Genomic DNA, 19,398 nt, shown 5'->3' with positions numbered 1-19,398 from the left:
TAAAATGATTACTGCAGTTTTATTGATAAGAAAACCATGGCTTGGTGAAGTTAGGAAGTTTATCCAAGATCACAAGGACTCGGAAGTGGCAGACACAGGTCTTGAATCTTGGCAGTCTGATTTCAGAGCAGATGCTCTTAACCTATACAGTACATGGCACCACTTCCAAGTCCCGTTCTCAAGGACCACACTCAATTTTCAATGGTCTCTCAGATGTTTCCACCAGAATATATAGCTTGTACCTTAAACACAAGTCAATTCATCATCTTCCTTCATCCAAATCAGTTCTTGATTTTGACTCCTCAATTTGTTATATTGAAAATCACAATTTTCCCCATGATTTCAACCTTGAAACCCCAGGCATCCTTGTGTTCTCACTCCTTTCCCTTTACTGTCCTAAAGTTTCAGAATTTCAGTATCTCACGCTCAATGCCAATCCACCCTGCTTATTCACTGCTGCCAAGTAATGTCTTAGAAGCCCTCTTTAATGTGTCTTCACCATATGTAAGACAATATTCTCAACCTGGCAGTCAAAGACCTTTACATCTTTTCAAGCTTTTTTTTCCTGATTCTCCATCTTTTGCCCAAACATTACATGACTTTCTGCACCTCTATGTCCTTGCCCTTCTTCCTTCCTTCCAGTCATCTTAACTTCTACTCCCTCAATGCTTCCTTCCTTGCTTCCACAACTAAATGCCGCTACCTGGTACACTGAATGATTGTAATGCATTCTTCTGCTACTCATCTTTATCTCCTCTATAATTATTTGTGTGTATCTCCTATTCTCCAAGCCAAACAGTAAATTTTTTTCCTGGGAACTGAGCATATTTTATTGTTTTCATGCCTCCCACAGCCTGCTTTTGACAGGCACAATGCAAATGGGTTCCTTATGCCCAGTGCTAACCTGACTTTCCTTCATCATGAACAGTCGATACAAGCTATTGTATCCTCGTTATTATGTTAAGCTCCCAAATGTACAGAATCATGCAGATGGAAAGTGAGGTAGGTTTTATTTTCTTTGGGACAAAACAGGATATAAAATGTTTTACAGATAGAACATTTTTATAGGAATGGGGTTACTGAGCCACAGATCTAGCCAAATTCCAGTCCAGGTAATTTACTCCGTGCTCCCTAAATCTCTCTGCTATTTCAGCTGGGTAATGCTGCCTCCTGCACTCCCTGGCCCGGGAGGGCATGTGATGTGCACTATGACAAACAGCTGCAATGTGCCACTCAGGAGGACAGGCCTTACAGCACTGGGCACCGGAATCCAAGGGTCCTTCACCCACAATCCACAAGCCCTGTGGGAGTCAGTCAAGAAACATCCTATATCCTTGAATGAAAGATGTTAAATAAGCATTCGTGTGGGCTACAAGGATTCTTCAAAACTCATTTCGTACTTCCCTTCCCACCTCTTCTCCCCAAAGCTTGCTACAGGAGTTCTGAATGAAGAATTTACATGCAGGATGAAGGAAAAATCACCCTCTCAAAGCTAAGTGCTATTTTTAAAACTGACCCTGTGTGCATTCATTGTATATTTCTAATACTGATATCTCTAAATTTGGATTTATTTGGTTCAGATTATTCCAAAATATAAAATCTAAAATAGTTTCTTAAAGTTTGCAAAAGGTCAACAAATACTAATTTCACTTGAGAGAGTCATTTTCACTTTGAAACAAAGGATTTCAGTGATCTTTTAGCCATCCCTGTGCATGCCTTAGGGTCTTCTCTTCATCAAGTCACTGGCAGAATATAGACACCGTGATTATTAGCACTAAACAAAGGATACAATGCTATAATCAATTATTGGTTCTGTCAATACAAGATATGATATACATTTTATTTTTTTCCTATCAAACAGACTTAAGGTTAACAATTAAATTTTGTTTTCCCCTTTCCTGATCGTAAAATACATAGGAAGCAGGAAGCAAGGTCAATCCAAAGAATTTTTTTTCCAAAAATAATTTCCAAAGCACATAAATATTAGTGAAAGTAGGCCTCAATCCAATTTACAGGAGGCAAATAGTTCTCTGACACCATTTTTTGTTTTCCTTCTCCAATTCTACTAGAATGAAAACTGTACTGAAATCAGGAGCTCTACACTCAGGTAATAGGAGTAGACTTTGACCCTGAAATTCTGCTTGCAATCTGGAATTAGGATTTTTCCCACCCTACTAACTATACCAAACTTGAGTCATTACTTTTGAAGTCAATAGGAGGCCTTCTCCTGTATAAACAAAGCCCCTTCCTTGACACCAAAAAATTCTACTATAAATTATGTATATACATTGAGTAAAACAATACTTCCTCCTTTAAACAAGTTATAACACTAATAAAACTGGTGGGACCTTACAAATTACAAAATTCTATAGATGCTAAGATCCCTTTAAAATGGGGGGGTGTTGGGCAGGTGGAATGCTGTATGGTTAAGCCTAGGTAAGGAGCTAAATATTTAAATTGAAGTTGTCTTCTAAGGGAATGAGAGACTTTTCCATTATTTAAGTGAAAGGAATAAATGACTATTTTCCAATCAAGAGCTTATGCTAAATTACATACAAAACATGCTAAATTACATACATCACAGAATTTACCTGCTAACTTCGCACTTTTCATAAAATAGTATAGTGTATACAAATCTTACTGCTAAAAGTCTGGGTCCCTAAATATTTATCATATATGATGTAGTTAAAGAGTCATTTATTCATTCACTTATTCAATAAATTACTGAAAGGTGCCAGGCACTATTCTAGACACTAGGAATTCAGGCAATGAATAATGTCGATAACATTTTTAGACATCTTTTGGTTTTAAACCAAAACCTACAAACACTTTTTATAAGTCATTAATCTTAAATCACAACCGCAGAGACTATCTAGTTTTCTCTGTTATAAATCAAACGTAATTCCCTAGGGCACTTTAAATATTGGGTTTTTTTAAAGAATTCTCTAATTAATCCTTCTGTCCTTTATCTTTCACTTAGTCACTCCATTTTTTTGTACTGCCCCAAAGCTAAATAAAACAAAATGTGAGATAAGAGATAAGAAGCTTTTATTCCTCTCTTATCAGCTGTTTATCCCTTATGACTCAGAGTTGTAAAATCCCCTCAAACCACTTATTTAATACCTTCCAACAGATCTTGCTACACTTAATGATTCACTGAAAGAAAAAATGCCCATCTCTTTCCATCAGTTTTTGCCTGCTTTCATGAAACTTCATACCCAGTAAATTGATCATCAGGCTTAAAAAATATTTATCTACTTTTCAGTTCTCTCTTTATTGACTTTTTCTGATTTCCTTGCTTCTCATGATTTTTTAAAAAATAATATCCTATTAAATTACATCTTTTCTATCCATCTTTAAATTCAAAAGTGGTTATTTTCAAAACCCAGTTCAGACATCAGCTCTTCCAGTAAGTCTTCCCTAAATTTTCAGCAATCCAACAGTTACCTCCTTATACCCAGAATGAGTAAACACTTCCATTGTGACACTTATCAGTCTCTTTGGTAATATACTTGACTCCACATCTATTTCACCTTGAAATGAAGGACCTTATCTTTGTACTTTTGTTTATCCAGCACTTAGCAGAGGGTGTGAAACAAGGTTAGTAACTGTTCTTTTGTTAAATTGAAATTGAAATGTAGAATTATGCTCCCCAAAATTCAGTTTCACTAGCATACTTGTTAGTGTACAAATATTACTGGTGGAAATGTACAACTTATAGGATGCAATCTAGCCACATTGATCAAGAATTTGATAATCCAATCCTCTAATCCATTAATTCTCCTTCATGAATATTTCCTAAGAATCAGAAATATGAAAAAGTTTTACAAACCAATATTTACCATTATGTCATTTACAACAGCAAAGAACAAATTTAAAAAAAAACTAGCAACACTAAAACTGATGTTTTTCTCAGTGAAGTGTAATTCAAAGGAATTGTAGTAACACAGGGAATTTTAATAATATTAAGCAAAGAAGTAGGACACAAAATTGTATATTTTAGTCTAGTATTCTGACAAATTAAAAAGACAAAAATAAAGAAGACAAAATGCTAACGGTGATTGTTTGGGGTAACTGAACTATGAATGTGTCTCCTTTCTTTTTTTCTGTATATTCCTCAGATTCTGTAACTAGAATATGTATGTTTTTATAATATAATAATATAATATTTTATATATAAGTAATATATATGTACAGTATTTTTAACCAAATTGGTAATAAATGCATCAGAAGTATGTCCAAAGTATACAATTCTCTAACAAATATGAATATATATGTAACTTTCAATATACAATTTACTGTGCAAAAATAAGATTTATCATAAATGAAGTTTCTACAAAATGGCCAGAAGGTTCAGCTGAACTAATTTCACAAATCACTTCTGCCCCCATGATCACAGCCTTTACACTGCCATTTAAAAATATAACTGGAATACATTAATGAGAAGAGCGTATTTCCTAATTATATAATATACACTTTAAAGTGCTTTAAAATATGTGTTCTGTTTTAAAGACCTTCCAATATTGAAACAAGTGCACTTTCCAGTCCTTTTCACCAAGATTTTGAATTGACGGACACAGTGGTTTTAACAGCTGGCCTCTAACTGCCTTTCCTAGAAAATCATATAATCACTCTAAACAAATAATATCCATGATTTGTATATCCAAACTTTATAAATTATCACCAAAATGCTTTTAAAAATGAGTTTGGTTAAAAGATAAGTAAAAAAGTAACCATCTCTGGAGAATGAACCAAAAATTTTAAAACCCAAACATGTCAAAGTAATATAATTGACATGAATCTGGCATTACTGAAGTAGTACTGATGACACAAACGTCACCCCTTGGTATCGAGCCACTTCACTTTACACAGCTAAAGAAAGCAATAAGAATTTGCACATGGTTGCTCAAAAGTTTACTGAATTAAACAAAATTATCTCCAACAAAGAGTAATTTGTCATCAGAAAACTAATGGAATAAACTGGGAATTATGAATAATTGGGAGTTAATTTATTCAATTAGTGTAAGCTATCTGACACAAAGCTTCAACTCAGTTTTCATTATTTCATGTGTCAGGGTCTCTCTTTGTTAATCATATGTCTATTTCAAGAGACAGAAACATTTGCTCATTTGTTCATTTGTCCACTCATTCAACAAACATTAACAAGTATATGCAATACTGTAATTAGCATGCTAGGCACAGATTCAAAGATAAGTTTAAAAATGTCCACAAGATGTTTGAAAATTACCACATAAATAACTGCAATGCAAAGGGAGAAATGTGATAAGCTCCTTAAGGAACGTGAAAAAGCTACTCAAAGGATGAAAAAAAGAGTCACATCTGGCTGGAGAAGGGAAGGAGGGGTAAGAGGAAGTTAGGGACAGCTTCAAGGAGGAGGCAGCACCTGAACTAGGTCTTAAAGGAGAGAGGATTTCAACAGTACTAGGTGTACTCAATCCATCTGGAGGGTGGAGCCAGACTTCTTCCTTTGACCATGTTGCTTACTTTGCCTGGGCAACCATTTCTCCCTTTTCTACCAGGCTCACTTACCATTCTAAACACAATCTCACACAGAAATCTCTTCAAGAAATCTGTGATACCAACCACCGCTAACCCACATCTACACTGAAAGCCTTGTGCATACCTCCATTAGAGCCCTCAAAAGCTACGTATACTGTATTTGCCAGGCTGCCGTCCACATTAACAGACCAGGAAATCCTTGAGGGCAGAGTCTATCTTTCAAGACCTCTACCTCCATATCTTATCAAATGCTCAGAACAGTGAGTACTTAGAAGTCTAATGATAAAGTGAATAAATGAATAAAAACCAGTGCAGCTATCAACTGGAAAACCTGTGTAGGAAGCTATTCAAAACAGCTGAAGAGGAAAAGAGTTCAAATTAGAATGGTGAAAAAGAAGAGACGGAAATGGAGTTGAAATGAGCTAAGGAAAAGAAAGGAATCAAGCCTGCTGGAAAGCCTGGGGAAATCATGGCATCATTCGCAGAAGGGGAACATTGGTGAGTCCCCTGGGGACATGTAGTTTGGGCCTGAATTACTAATGAACACACTTCAGCAGAAATTCAAGTTATCCAGAGCACAGCCTCCAAAAATCGCAGAACGATTTATTTGCCAAAACATCAAATTTTAATTTAAACACTAATGCCATAATACGGCATATCTCAAATCTCTATAACTTTCTTATAAGACAGAATAAAAATCTGATTAAATTTCACTTACTGTATTTATCTTAAGTTAGTTTTACATAACTTACTCTTGACTTCAATGTGTATATATCACAAATGACATTTTTTCAAAAGTAATTTCTTATTCCTAAAAATATTCCAAATAATGTAAGCCTTCCCTAAAGGGACGAGGTAAAATTATATACTAATATGAGAGCTAATACATTTCATAAATTCATACATATACAACTCAAAATGGGATACAGTTTATCTAATGAGTGCATAGTTTTTCCACTGGCAACTAATTTATCAACTAAGATCAACCAGTGAATTATAAAATCCCAGAGTATAGGGAAATGAGAGTTGTCTCTCCTAAAAAAGTTAGGTATATTGATAAATTCTTGGAACAAGGCAAGGGATAGGAATCAGCAAGAGGCACACAAATAGTTTAAAAGTAGAAGGAATGTTCTAGTTATTAAGTTGGGTGGAAGTTTACTGGGGGTGCATAATTACTGTTTTATAATTAGGTATTTATAATTGCATATGTCAAATTTTATGTAATAAAAACATTTTAATCCCTATGTAACCTAACAAAAAGTAGAGAACCTCAGGTAGAACAATGAACTGCATATAAATAATATGTAACAATTTTTTATGTTTATCTTTATACTACTAGCTGTTCCTGAGTTATTTTTTCAACAAATCAATTTAATGTTATATTTTTCTTTCGGTTGCCACAACTTTGTGTGAATGTGACACACACAGCAGTGCTGTCTGAGAAGAAACAAAACAAACAACTGTTTTCCACTCTTCTGATTAAACAAGATGAGCTAGAGAAGGAGAATGGCTCTCTGAGTAGGTTTCTCTGGGCTTTGGTTAAGGGCTGAGTTTTTCTTTTCAGCAACAAGTAAATTATTTAGAAGTAATCCGACAAATTATTATTAATCAGTTAACAAACTAAGTTCACCAAAACATTTCTTCTGTAGTCATTTTCCTACCATTTTAATGAGTTTTCATTACATTGTTTTCCCTAAAAAACAAAAAAACAAAAAACACCAAAAGATCTTCTGAATCTTCAGTTTGATCTTATGTTACTGCAGCAATTAAAACACTCTCTTTTCTCACAAGCTGGAATCCAAGATATATTTTCCCCAAAGAAATACTCTATTCTATTTCCATACATTGCATTGGAAATTTAAAGATGTATAAGGCATAGTTCTTTTTATAAAGGACCCTGAATTTAGTAGGGAGATCAGTCAAGCACATACAGATCTGTACAGAAAGGTTGTAAGCTCTCTGTAACAGCAATCAATGGGATGTGATGGTGGAAAGATTCAAGCTTTAGAGCCAGAGAAAACTGGGTTGAAATTCTTGCCTCTACCATTTACTAACTATTTAAAAATGGAGGTAATATTGTCTATCTGGAAAGCTGCAGTGTGGATTAAATTATGTATCTGTCACTTAGACGGTTCTCTTTAAACAATGGCTATTAACATTTCTATTTTATTATTATTGTTGATTTTGGTAGTAATAAGCAAAGTTCTAAGAAGTTAAAAGGAAAATGTAGTATTAGAAAAGAGGTTCACCTAACCAAAAAAAAATTGATATTTAAAATCCAAACCAAAGTAGTGCTTTCTACCCTCCAAACCTACCAGTTTCCCCATCCTAAATAAGAGACAGGCTATTGCAAATGAAAGGTCTATGAATTCACCTTAAGAAGTATTGTTATATTTACTTTAATTGGGAGCATAGGAATTTTGTCACCAAAAAAATTTCCTACCACAAAAGTAACTTTATACTGATAGCTGCAAACACACCACGTGAGTAAAATAACATTTCATTGTAATAGATATTTAAACTATTTTGAACACCTTCTCCAAATTGTTTACCTAGACTTTGGTACTTGAACCCCATCTGCATTGCGTTTTTAAAAAATTTAAATCCATAATATATAAAAGCCTTCCTTCAATCTCCCTAGACAAAAGTAATCTTTCCCTCCTTTGAAAATTCACAGCACTTTACTCATGCTAGACTTAAAACACCATTTACGTCTTCCATGATGTCTATTTGTGTAGATGACCTTATTTTTCCTAACACTCTGCCCATTATAATCATTAAATATTTATAAAATAAAAACATAAAATGAGGTCACCTTTGTGAATGTGCTTAGTAATGTATAAAGTAGCATGACACATGAAGTATAAAGGTATATTTTAGAGTAAAAATATTTTGCTAAGATTCCATTTAATATCTCACAGAATAGTTTACTAAATGATGCTAATATAACGTAAAAGCTTTAACCTAGCCTTCCATGTAAACAAGCATTAACTGACTGCCAATAATTCATAAAAAACACTGTACATACTATACCCTAATAAGTGAGGCGGGTCAGATGTCAACAAAAATATCAGCCTAGCCCTAGAGACACTAGGAGTTGGCCTGCCTCAGTATCAGCCCAAGGAAAAGACTTAAAATTTAATTAAAATTCGAGTTAACAAAAGAAGCTAAATGCCTAAGAAAATCCTAGTATATGTTTAATATTAATTCATGATTATTACAATTGAAAAAATTCATAAAAAAATTTTTACACTGAGTTGATTAAATATTTCAATGAAAATGAAAAGTATTAATCTAATTGTATAGACAATCAAGGTTCTCAGGGTGTTCAATTCCTATTGAATGATCAGTCAGGTAGAAGTGATACTGCTTAACACCATAGTGAAGTACCTGACAAAGGTACCACATTCTTTAAGAATTTAAGAATTCTTAAAGAACCACATTCTTTAAGTTTTCCTTATTTAATGATGCTAGAATTTTGAAAGTGTTTTTATTATTTCCTGGAAATGTAGATAGATAAATAAATAAAGAAAGAAAGAAATATAAATATCTATCTATCTCCTAACTACTTTTGAATGAAATAATTTTATTCATCAAAAGAGGAAAATAAATGTCTAATACTAAAGCCTATGTAAATATAACTAAACATAACTAAAGGACACTAAAGTATAAGGATGATATACCACTTTGGGTTTCAAAAATTGAAGAGTTGTAGAGATTCCAAATACAAAAATAAAATGATTTACTAATTTTTCTGAAAGTATTGTTTGAGCTGAGAAACTTGCAAAAGTTAATATTTACCCAATTAGTTCCATATAGCCAAATCAATAATGCGTAATCAGAACAACTTGATTCACCTATATCGTCTCAGTTCTACTTCCAATTCAAGACAAGTGACCATGAGGTTGACAAATTACAGTAATTTCTTGGCTGTCTGGATGCCAAAAAAGGAAAAAAAAAAATGTAACAAGAGTTACTGACATCCCTATTAAAACAAAGACTACTTAGGGATATAAATGCAATATTCAGATTTCATAGCTAAGACCTAACTTTGTGTTCATGGTCAAATAGTCTTTTAAAGTCCTAACTCATGTTCTGGTAATACCATCAATTTAGGAGTTAACAAAACTAGCAATATCAAAGATGGCCAAAATCATTTAACTGCATTATATCTGAAGTTTTACAGAATGTAAAATGAAACCCCTTCATAACTTTAGCAACAGAGGTAAAATATAATTGTAATAACATATATTATTTCAAGCTTCTACTGTAATTTATTATATTTTACAAAAAAATAACTTGTGGCACATCACCGACTTTATGTAATAAGTGGTTTCTAATTATCAAAAAATACACTGGGAGATGAACACCAAGAAGTCATTAGTACCATAAAAAAATCTTTTACCACAGGGAGGCTTTAAAATGCAAAATAAAACACACGTACAGCTTCTGAAGACATCTGCCATCAGAACCAGGAGTCGACTGGATTCTCAACTGCAATCACAGCCCTTCATGGACTTTACATAATCTGACAATACCTTACAGTTATACAAATGTCAAAGTAGACAAACTATCAAAACAGCAGGGCAAATTAGCACTTGTTAAGTACTAACCTAATTGATCAAAATGATATAATTTCTAATTCTCAATTTAATATGAGGAAATTCTATTATCACTATCCACCATTTACTAAGCATTCTATTCCTAGCTGACCAAAAAAATGTTTAAAAGACAGAAATTACATGTAACCTATCAGATGCTTGAAACATTTCTACGCTATTTTTTACTTTAAAAACAAGCTACATTACATGAATGTATTTATCTATCTGATCAGTATCCTGTAATGAATGCCCTTTGCATGCACGTGCTAACTCAGAAGAAATTCTTCAACAGACTGAGTCTCCCAAATATGGTGTGTGTGACTAACAGCTGAGAGGAAATGCAACTGAAACTGTCTGCTGGAAATCCATTAAAACCTAGGCACAGAAAAACTGGGTGACAGTATAGTTGGATGTGCAAATTTATGCAGGAATATAGCCAAATTTTTGGCAATTCCCTCATGGTCTTAGATGTATTGACAATGGCCTTTCTTTTTCACCTGTAATGTTACATTTAAAGAATATTACTTTGAGTTGGAGGACCTGCTTAGACTTCAAAACAAGTAAGCTTAAAGCTTGGATTTACAAAGGCATGATATTTCAAATAATACAAACAAAAATCTGTACAAAAAATTACATGTTCCACAAAAACTGCCATTTGCAACCAAAAAAAATCATTACCTTAGGGGGGGAAAAATCATTCTATTCTGCATTTCATTCTACAATTCCCTTTATATATATTATTTTAAATTTTTTTCTGCAAAAGAAGTTTTTTTAGGATCATTATATTCTGAGAAGGGAGTGTTTTGAAAGAATTCATATTTTTAAGCGTGTTTTCTCAATACACTACTTTACAGATTTCTTTACACCCAGTATTTGTTTGTTCTTAGGAATGAACTAGGTATCTAATTCCTTTACAAACATCTAATAACCACACCTGATAACTAGTCACTCTGTACAGAGCCCCTCCTATGTCCTCAATGTTGTAAAATGTTATACTGAAAAAGTGAAAGCATGGTATTTTTCCTTTAAGAGTTTGTAGCTTAATATGAGTATAGATTTAACAAACGTACACTTTCAAAGGTATAAACATTCTATAAATAGCTCTACTTTGTGTGGCAATATAAAATAAATTGAACATTTTGAAGGAAAAGTACTATAATATTTTACAGGTGAGACGTCATAGGTACAATTGACACAGCACTTTGCAATTTAAGAAGTGATTCTCAAAATCCGCTGACTACTCAAAACCACCCATAAAACCCTACGGGGATTTTTTACCCTCATTTTATTGAAAGAGCCACCTGAGATCAAGAAAAGGTAATTGACTGAACCAAATTTATACACAAAGTAGTAGAGCCAAGATTCAAATTGGGTTCTCATAGCTAAATCAAGGCTGCCACTGGATTTATAATTCAAGTTCCATCATATAAATAATTTCACTTGAACCTTACAAAAACCCAATGAGATAACAGCAGCTAATATTCATTAAATGCATATTACATAGCAGGCGCTGTTCTACTATACTAACCCACTCTGTCACAAAACCCTATAAAAGGAAGGATTATGTTATTAATCATTTTACAGATAAGAAAACTGAGGCTCACAGAAAATATGTAAACTGCCCAAGATCACACAGCTAATAGGTAGGGGAATCAGAATTTAAATCCAGAGCATCTAGTTCCAGCACGTTCTTCCTCACCTCACTCTTCAAAAGCAGGTTAACATAAAGCAGGTAATCACAAGGAAAGAAAACTGCAGAGCGAGAACAAGAAGCACACATGTTGGCTCTTCACCCTACTTTTCCTAAATGTAATTGGAACAATTAAGATCATTAAATTCAAAAGGAGCAAGGTGGGTTTGGAGTAGACTGGTCTTTAAAGCAGAGTATGAGCAGGTGAGGAACACTAGAAGGAATTCCATCAGGCTGGAGAAGATTTATCTTCCATAAACTGAAGGCAAAAGAAAGTAAAACGTATGTGAGAAGAGACAAGCTTATTTGCCATTCTGGTGCAGGTAGTATGAATCAGGGTGAATGAAAAGGGATGATTCTAACTAAGGAAATTAGTAAAGATGAAGCACAGGACTGATTTATTTTGAGAGAAAATTTAAAGCCACTGAAAGATACAGGATAGGTGTTTTAACACCTCCAAAAGAACTGGTATCCCCACTCTTGCCAAACGTTACCTTCCTGTGTGCTACTCTTACCTAGCACACAGGAAGAAATTATATAAGCACTGAAAGAATCTGACTACACATTTTCATCTTTTTTTTAAATGACATTTTAGTGTTTTTTTTTTTTAAAGTTTAGCAACTCCTCTTCAGTTAAAAACATTCCTGTGGAATAGAAAGAGGGGAAGTGAGACATAATTGAGCATAATGAGCTTCTCATTAGTTTATGTCATGAATTTGTAGTGCTGGTTACTTTAACACATAGATCTTCCTCAGAATCATTTTAAAATCAGATAATCACAACAAAATCCCATTTAAATGAATAAACTGAAATGTCAACCTAATCTTTAAGTACATGTTAGAAGAAGAATTTGCAACAAATAAAAAAAATCATGGCAGAGCCCATGATACCAGGATACTAGGAAGCAACACTTTTTAGAAGACAAATTAAAGAAAGAAAAGTAACCCTAATGGAATTTCTTCTCTCATTACTTAAAATAAACCAGGTCACTGAAATGGGCTTACACTATGGCATTTCGTTCATTTTAATTTCAAACCATAAATTCCCATGGAAATACCTTAGACACGTGCTCACAATAATTGGAATGCCTAACCTTTAAGTGTAAGTACTTTTGCATGAGTTCAACAAAATAAAAAGAATGCAATGAGGCCCCTCCAAGTTTTTTGCTTATGTCAACAGCTATTTTATGAGTATGAATTATCTTTGCGGTTATAAAGCATGTGTAAAATACATTACATGAGTCTGTGAGAAGCCTTACAGCAGATGATCAAGTAAAGGTCTGAAATGCACACAGAAACATCACAAACAAGCCAAACTTCCTAGAATATAGCAACCATAAAATTTTCCTCCCAAAGCCATTACTGTTAAATATACCTTAATGAATTAAGTTCAAGTGTAACTACAATTGAAATATAGGATTCAGCTGAGCTATGACCTATTTTTCCTCTCAAAAGCAAAAGGGAATAATGACAGTTGTGAGACTTAGATTTTTCCATTCCAGGGTTTTTCTGAAAGTTATTTCACAGTAGAGCTAAAGGCAAATGCACTTGGTGACACTTATTTGCTGTAAAATATAGTTATTTATGCTACTGCTCACAAGACAGATAGAATTTAGTAAATTAATGAATAGCAATTGTATTTGGTCATTTTTAAACTGTACAGGCCAAGAGGCATTCAAGAAGGAAATAATCTTAATATGTAATATGATACTTAAGTCTACAATTATAACTAAGAGAAATATTTAAATACAACAGAACCAACATGACAAATACAAAATTAATATAAATGTGTTTGAAAATACCCACCCCTAGCAGAAAGCTTTTTGGTGTTGATAATTTTGGCAGCATATTCTTGTCCAGTAGGGATTTTCATACATCTTCTCACCACAGAGAATGCCCCCCTGAAAACCAATAATTAGCAGGTCATCAATATAATCAGCTCTGATATTCTATTACAAAATTACAACATCTGAGTATTTTTATTGAATTTGGTGTATTGTCAAGTATCAGTGCACCACTGTAATATCCAAAAAATGAACAATTCTTCCTGGAAACTCAGACCTTCTTTAATGTTGAATAAAATTCGATTTTATTTAACTGGGAGCACCCATTATTAATCAACAAAATGAAAGGAACTGCCAATTACGACGGCTCCTGTTTGCACATGAAATCTGAAAACATTTTACAATTCACACTCAGACAGCACCAAATGCTGAGGGGAAAAAAAAAAACCTTCAAAGAGCAGAGCTGAAGAGGAGCAGCAAAAATCTGCTGCCTATTTATTTTGGTGGGAAAAAAAATTAATGTGGCTCCAAGTGAGTAAATATGACCATTGTTTTCATTAAAATATAAACCTTAGGAACATGTGAGTGTGGTTTAACAAATCCTGCTATGGTGATTGCTCTGTGCCCTGTTTTGGGCTGGGGGAGGGGAGAGATTTGAATTAAGCTGCTCTTCCGACATATTCTCCATGTTTTAACAGCAGACAACATAAATATATAAGGATATAATTTTCATTACATTTAAAATATACTTACATTTCCTTTAATTCAACTATATAAAACAATAACATATATCTAAACGCACCCCTCTCAAGTAATGTTGGAAACTAGCGATAACCGGATTGGGTTTGGGTTTGATGCTACATAAATCAACGCTCACAGCTGGGCCCCTAGGTCCCTTTGCTCAGGTCTTCACTAGGTCTCCTGCCCCTTCCTTAACATCGTCAAGTAATTCTGCCAGCCAGGTGTAGGAGGCCGTTTTATACAATGCTAGGCTACCCCAGGGAAGCTTTCTCCCGGTCTCGAGGGCTTTTCCGCTGCCTGTATAAGTAAATCCTCCCAGAGAACGCGAAGATGCACACGTAAATCCTAGGAAGGATGATGATGAGCGCGTAACCCAGTACAAAGAATAGCAGTGGATATGGGACAGGGGGTCGAGTTCCTTCGGGTGGCCCTTTTCCTGGACAGAACAACTACTGGATGCGAAATAGACTCTACGTCAAGTTGAACTTTCGGCATCAATAAATATGGCACCGTCTGTGGCAGTGAGTTCTCATTTGTACGTGGTTCATACGGCAGACACGCCGGCGAACCAGAAGGCATCTCTATTTACAGAAAACATGATCTATGTTGCATTTTACATGGGTTCTTGTTTCCTCTCTCTCTACACACACACACACTCGCACACTTCTCAGGATGACAGCTACAACTGCAGGGATCGTAAATCCACTAAGTCTCTAGTGCAAGAGGGTGGGGGAGAGGGAGAAGGTGGGCTAAGGATTATCCGAATGGGCTACAGCTGGGATGGGGGGTCTTTCCCCTTCTTCGTCCCCTCCGCTTAGCAAGACAGCATCTTTTTCAGAGCTGACACCCCAGGGACCCTCCTTCCTCTCCTCGCGTCTCCCAAACTCCCTAGCCCCACGCGGGAGGCTGGTGGGTCGGGGGTAACGCGACCCGCCCTCTGCTGGAAAGGGGACGTGCGGGTGCCGGGCAAAGGCGCTTACTTTCCGAGCTCCTCGAAAAGCTGATACTCGTCCGTGAACCTGGTGCAGGTTGCAGTCGAAGCCATCCTCGGTCCGGGTTGTCCCCCTGGCTGGGAGCGCGGCGGACAAGACGCGAACAGACGCACGGCTTCCCCGGGACTAACCCCGCGGCGCTGTCACCCAGGGCCGCCGTCACTTTCCTCGTCCGAAAGTAGCTTGCCAGCGAGGGAGTGTGCGCAGGGGCGGGGCGGGAGGGGAGATGACCAGAAAGGGTGGCGTGGGGTCTCCTCCCTACGGTCCGCCGAGCCGCCGTCTCCTCCTCCGGGCCTCGCTTCCTTCTTCTTTTCTGGACGCAGCACCCGCCCCCTTTCCAGCCCCTCCAATTGCAAGGGGCAAAGTACTTAAGAAGTGGGGCCGGGAAATAGAAAACAGCAGGGCAAGGGGCGAGAAGCGAGCAGTTGCGAAACGATCCGCACCGGAGCTGGAGGGGTAGGGGCGGAGGGAAGGGAGCCCGAGGGGGCGGAGGCCGCGGAGCCGGGAGCGGACAGCTCGAGCCCAGCTGCAGCTGTCAGCAGGCGCGGGCGCGGGGCGCGCCGGAGCCGGCCTCCCTCCCGCGGGCACCTCGGCGGCCTCGCGCTCCCCACGAGCCCGCGCGGCTTGGAGACTGCGCGGAGAAAGAGCGAGCGCTCGGCTCAGGCGAAACCTCTTCTGCCGTCCCCAGGCCTCCGCCTCCTCCCCGGCGCCTCCTCCCGCCGCTCCCTCCCCCTGCCAGCACCCCTCCCTCGCAAAGCCCCCTCCCCGCTGGTCCTACACCTCCTTCTAGCGACTCCAACCCTGTCCCTTCGTGGATTTCTCTCTTCCTCCCTCGGTCTCACACACTCGCACACCCGTCTAGAGAGAGACCAGGTGGGTGGAGGAGGAGGTGCGGGGAAGAAAACTGGAGAAGGTTTAGGTAAATGAGGCGAGACGTCAAAATTACACAGTTAAGCCCGCAATTAGGCTCCAGCCTAAATGTGGGGCTGATTAAGCGGGAAGATGCGGGGTAACCCGTGGACTGCCGGGCGCTGCCGCCGGGGTCACGGAAGCCCCCAGCCCGGTTCGGGGCGCCGGGCACTAGGGACAGCCCCACACGGGCGCGGCAGCCACTGCGCCCCCGTGGAAGGGCGAGGGGCGCAGCCACTCAACTCTACGCGGCTCCGTGTTGACACAGCGGGAGCCGGATGTGGGCAATGGCCTGCCTCCAGAGAAGGGTCTCAACCTCCCAGTGACTGTCGGACCCACCCCAGAAGCAGCGCCCCGCGCGGAGTTTCTCCCTCCCTCAGAGCCTCTTAAGCGAGGGGCGACGCCCGCCGCGCCACGTTTCACTTCTGATATGACTGCCACCTCACTCTCCGCCTCCCCCGCCGTTTTCTAGGTTGGGTTGCTCAGACTCTGGCAATTCCCAAAGGCCTTTATTTCGGCCATGAACGTTAACAGAATAAAAGCAAAAACTACCAGTCGGCCACACCTTCCCTTCTGAGTAACTCCCCTGTAACCTCAGTAAGTTCTGATAGTAAGGCTGGTTCTCGCGAGATTTCCTGCTCTGGTGGAGGGGGCGGGGCAGTGGGAAGGTTGAGTGTCGGTCACGCGACCTGGTAGAGGCTGACGTCATTTGCATCACATGAATAGGTCTAGTCCGTTACGCTTTGTAAAAGGAAAAAGAGAGGTCGTGTATTATTTGCCTGCATGCTCTAAGATCTGGTCGGATAGTGGCACCTGAGTGTACTCCATAAATGGATAGCTGAAAAAGCACTTAACAGTTAAAGAAAGCGTCCTACTTATTAGCGTATCTGCCATTGTTTACAGTAAATACGAGAAAAAAGTTATGCATTACGTTTAAAATACTTGAATTGCTGATTGCTAAAACAATACCTGGGCCTTCCTTCTAGTCCTGTGTCTTTAATAAACTAGGCAATTGCAAAATTTAGAGGCAGGCCCTAAACGAAAGCGTTGTGAATGCTGTTTGCCAAATTACTGCCTTTTGTTTTACAGCACAGGGACTCTAAAAACCTGGCAATTCTATTGCTAATTTGTTCACCTTTAGCATTACATCAGAGGCTCAAAATTTCAGAGCAGGAAGATGAAAGATAACTAGGAGATACAGAGAATCTGAGATTTAAAGGAGTTATTGTTAGCTTCCAAGGGCTGGTATTAGTGAATTTGTCCGCGGTCGCGCGTAATCCTAATTGCCTCATTTCCTGGTCTGGGGAAGGCTATTCTGCCAATAACTGGGCTTTTACCAGAATTCTCAAAATATTCACGATTTTTGACACTTATTATAACAAAATTGGACTTTGTAGATATTTTACTTCCTAACCATAAAAAGCAAATATTGTGTAAAGTGTAGTGATACAAGAAAACAGGATACCAAAAATTATGTAAAGAAACAAGCTAAGTATTAATAACTGGGCTAGAAAGTTAAAAAAAATTTTTTGATCCAGGCTAAAGATTTTTAATATATATCTTAAATATTTAACAATATGGTTCCAAGTTTTAATACAATGATTTAATATTCTTCTCTGAATCTAAAAAGGAAACAGAAGTAAAATTAAAACAATAAATAAAGGTAATATGAAATTTTACAACTCTGGGGAAGAAAACTGTCTTTTAAATATTCAAGTAATGAGACCTACGTAATTACTGTATTTATCTCAGTTATTTAAACTACCTATAATTGTAAATGGTTATGATAATTGTGTGATAGAATAAAGGAAATGTAACAAGTTTTAATGCTGATGTAAATGACTCTAAATGTGTACTTTTAAGCAATCATTGTCTGCTTAATCTGTATTTGCACTGTTCCTTGATCTGTATCTTGGACTAATTATTTCTCTAATATTATTTAACAAATATAGACAAATATTTTCTGAAGCTTGCACCTCCTGAAGACATTCATCCTTCTAAAGTTATGCTGAAATTCCATTCGGTTTCTCATGTCTTGCCTCCTTCCTGATCTCCTGCTTTTGCCCTGGCCTCCCGTTATTCAAGTCTCAGAACAACCAACCAGAATGGATCCCCTTAAAAATCCCAGATAGAACAAACCATGCCTTTGCTCAAAACCTTCTGAAGGATTCAGCCCATCTCAGTTGGACTAAAACCAGGATCCCGAACATGGCTTGCAAGCCCCTAGGGGATCTGCCCTCTACCCTCAATTAGGCTTCTTACCTCAATTTGTGCCCAGGCTCACTCTACTCCAGCCATAGTGGCCTCTGGCTGTTCCTGGAGCATGCTCCTGATTAGGGACTTTGCATGTGCTGTTCTCTGCTCTCCCAGAATGCTCATCTCTTAGTTACTCTCCTGTCTCATTTCTTCACCTTCTTCCAGTATTTTCTCAAATATTAACTTACCAATGTGGCCTTCCCTGGCCACTCTGTCATTACTGCACCTCATTCAGACATGATTTCTAGTCCTATTCCCATCTTTATTTTTCACCTTAACACCTATTGCTATCTAGTATATTACACATTTTTTTTCCTTAATTGTTTATATTCCCAACCAGGATATAAGCTCCCTCAAGGAATGAATTATTGTCTCTTACTCACTGTTCTGTTTCTAGCAACTAGAATATTGTCTGGCATATAACAGCTGCTCAATGAATTTTGTTGAATGGGCAATTATTTGGGGATGTAGATTCATCACAATTTTCATATTAAAGTTGGTAGTTGATAATTAACATACTGACAAGACTGCTTACTATAAGGGTGATCATTTTCAATTAAGATGGTCACAGTATCCCATGACTGAGTGTTTATGCACAGAGATGGATTTTAAAAATACACTAATAATTGGCATCAAGGGAAAAGGATCTATTAATAATTTTCTTGTCATTGAAGTTCATAAAGGAGGAAGGAATTTCTGTTTTTCAGATATATTGGCCTTACTAAATTTTACATTGAAATGAAAGGCAGATGCCAAAGGTTTTAAATAATTCGATCTCATTGTGGAGAAAAGTCAATGTAAGGAAACAGAACATATAGCTTTAAAATAGCATTTGCACTTTTCAAGTGCAAAATGGAAAAAAAAATTCTAAACAGTAATATATTTGGTTTCACAATGTATTTAATC

The 19,398-nt window shown here is 37.3% G+C and overlaps 1 protein-coding gene across 6 annotated transcripts in view; it reads right to left on the bottom strand.

Annotated features, from left to right (window-relative positions):
- The window catches only part of CAMK2D (calcium/calmodulin dependent protein kinase II delta), a 294,475-nt gene extending 278,401 nt beyond the window's left edge, over window positions 1–16,074 (bottom strand). For 3 of the 6 annotated variants that reach the window (XM_006217342.4, XM_006217350.4, XM_015250447.3), the window contains exons 1-2: window positions 15,316–16,072; window positions 13,617–13,711 (exon numbers count right to left, since the gene is read on the bottom strand). In XM_006217342.4, coding sequence (XP_006217404.1) covers window positions 13,617–13,711; window positions 15,316–15,380 — 160 coding nt within the window. In that variant the 5' untranslated portion in view covers window positions 15,381–16,072. Of the gene's footprint in view, window positions 1–13,616; window positions 13,712–15,315 lie in introns of all 6 variants that reach the window. The other 3 variants (XM_031691363.2, XM_006217352.4, XM_072938444.1) reach the window with 2 other exon arrangements.
- Between the last annotated feature and the right edge of the window lie 3,324 nt (window positions 16,075–19,398).

Source organism: Vicugna pacos, chromosome 2 (genome assembly GCF_048564905.1).
Source record: "Vicugna pacos chromosome 2, VicPac4, whole genome shotgun sequence".
Lineage (NCBI taxonomy): Eukaryota > Metazoa > Chordata > Mammalia > Artiodactyla > Camelidae > Vicugna > Vicugna pacos.
The sequence above is the reverse complement of the archived record's forward strand: the minus strand, read 5'-3'. Positions and strand labels throughout refer to the sequence as shown.